At 42.8% G+C, this 2474-nt stretch overlaps 1 protein-coding gene across 1 annotated transcript in view; it reads left to right on the plus strand.

Moving 5' to 3' along the window:
• Nucleotides 1–17: 17 nt before the first annotated feature.
• The window catches only part of LOC102244459 (uncharacterized protein K02A2.6-like), a gene marked incomplete at its 5' end in the record, with an annotated part of 2629 nt that continues 172 nt past the window's right edge, over nt 18–2474 (plus strand). The window contains one exon of the mRNA XM_005877491.1: nt 18–2435. Coding sequence (XP_005877553.1) covers nt 18–2435 — 2418 coding nt within the window. The remainder of the gene's footprint in view (nt 2436–2474) is intronic.

A 2474-nucleotide genomic window follows, 5' to 3' on the forward strand; every position in this document is an offset into this window, starting at 1 on the left:
GGACAAAACCAACATTTTGTCCCAAACGTCCTGTTCCATATGCTGTTATAGAACAACTAGACGCTGAGTTGAAACGGTTAGAAGAATTAGGTGTACTTAGTCCAGTTACCTATTCGGCATGGGCTGCTCCAATCGTGGTCGTACGTAAAGCCAACGGGTCTATTCGGTTGTGCGCCGATTTCTCCACTGGGTTAAACAATGCATTGGAGACACATCAATACCCGTTACCTGTTCCCGAAGATTTATTCGCCAGATTGAATGGAGGCAAAATTTTCTCCAAGATCGATTTTTCAGAAGCTTATCTGCAAATTGCAGTGGACGATAATTGCAAAGAACTACTCACGATCAATACTCACCGTGGTCTATATCGCTACAACCGATTGCCATTTGGCGTTAAATGTGCACCAGCTATTTTCCAACAGATTATGGATACTATGCTTTCGGGTATCGACTTTGCCATGGCATACCTAGATGATATAATTATTGTCAGCCGAGAAATAAAAGACCATAAAAAGCATGTGGAAGCAGTCTTACAACGGATTAAATCTTTTGGATTTCATGTCCATCGAGATAAATGTTCTTTTGCAATGTCTAGCCTTACATATCTTGGTTCAGTTATAGACTGTCATGGCCGGAGGCCGGATCCAGCAAAAATCTCCGCTTTAGAAACTATGCCACCTCCGACAAACAGATCGAAATTACAATCCTTTCTCGGCATGGTGAACTACTACAACCAATTCGTACCCCAGATGTATCAACTACGGGCTCCTTTGAACGAGCTACTAAAGAAAGATTCGGAATGGAATTGGTCTCCAGAGTGTCAAAAGTCATTCGACGATATTAAGAGAATTCTGTCATCTAACTTGTTACTCACTCACTATGACCCAAAGTTACCAATAATTGTAGCAGCAGATGCCTCCGAATATGGTATTGGTGCAGTCTTACTACACAAATTTCCAGACGGGAAGCACAAGGCGGTATCACACGTCTCTCGTTCTCTTGAACCAGCAGAAAAGAACTACAGTCAGATTGAAAAGGAAGGACTGGCATTGGTGTTTGCACTTAAAAAATTTCACAAAATGCTCCAAGGCCGAAGGTTTACCTTACTCACAGATCATAAACCGTTACTCAGCATTTTCGGAACCAAAAAAGGCATCCCGATCCACACAGCTAATCGGTTGCAACGTTGGGCCACGATGCTTTTGGGATATGACTTTGAATTAAAATTTGTCAACACAACAAACTTTGGTCACGCTGACGCATTATCCAGACTAATTGCAGATCATATGAACAAGCTACCCAATGAAGAACTGGTGATCTCATCCATCTCCCACGATTCAGAGATAAAATATATTTTTGAGAGTTCGGTCTGCCATCTACCGGTAACGGCATCGTTGATCAAACAGGAAACGCAAAAAGATGAAGAGTTAATGAAAGTGATAGACTATCTCAGTAACGGCTGGCCCACACAACTAACTGAAGGTTACTGCCAAGAATTCTTCAAACGAAGGTACGCTTTGACATTGGAAGACGGGTGCATAATGTACTATGACCGGGTTGTTATCCCAAAGGCTCTTCAAACTCAAGTGCTTCGTCAGTTCCATGAGGGCCATCCCGGTATCAGTCGAATGAAAATGCTTGCCCGTAGCTATGCCTACTGGCCTCTGATGGATAAGCACATTGAAGATATGGTAAAGGATTGTCACGAATGCTCTATGGCTGCCAAAATGCCAGTTAAAAGCGAGTTACAATCTTGGAGAATTCCTCAATCATGCTGGTCACGTGTCCACATAGATTTTGCAGGACCCATACGAGATGTTCACTATTTGATTATTGTTGACGCTTATTCCAAATGGCCGGAAGTTTTACCAATGCGTACTATTACAACCCATGCTGTCATTTCTAACTTACGGCGAATTTTCTCTCAATTCGGTATTCCTGAAGTGATTGTATCAGATAACGGCCCACAATTCACCTCAGCAGAGTTTACAGCCTTTTGCGCAGCACAAGGTATCAACCACATGAGAACTCCAGCATACCATCCACAATCAAATGGTCAGGCAGAAAGATTTGTTGATACTTTTAAACGTGCACTCATCAAGGCACAGCGCGAGGTGAATGTTCAACAGTCCATCGAAAAATTCTTGCTCGCTTATCGAGCTACACCAAGTCGCACAATTCCGGATCAAAAGTCCCCAGCTGAGCTATTTTTGGGACGACGATTACGACTGACATTGGACGCCATGAAACCAACACTAGCCGCTAGCGAACGTAATGTCACTATGGAAAAACAGTTTAACAGACATCACGGTGCTAAGCGACGTAGTTTCCAGATTGGGTCTAGTGTTTTCGTGCGCAATTTTTGTAATGGATCTGAACAGTGGCTACCTGGACAGATAATTGAACGCAAAGGTTCTGTCTTATATGCAGTTAAAGTAAGAAACTTTATCTGGACGAGGCATGTTAACCACATC

Source organism: Myotis brandtii, unplaced genomic scaffold (genome assembly GCF_000412655.1).
Source record: "Myotis brandtii unplaced genomic scaffold, ASM41265v1 scaffold52058, whole genome shotgun sequence".
Classification (NCBI taxonomy): Eukaryota; Metazoa; Chordata; class Mammalia; order Chiroptera; family Vespertilionidae; genus Myotis; species Myotis brandtii.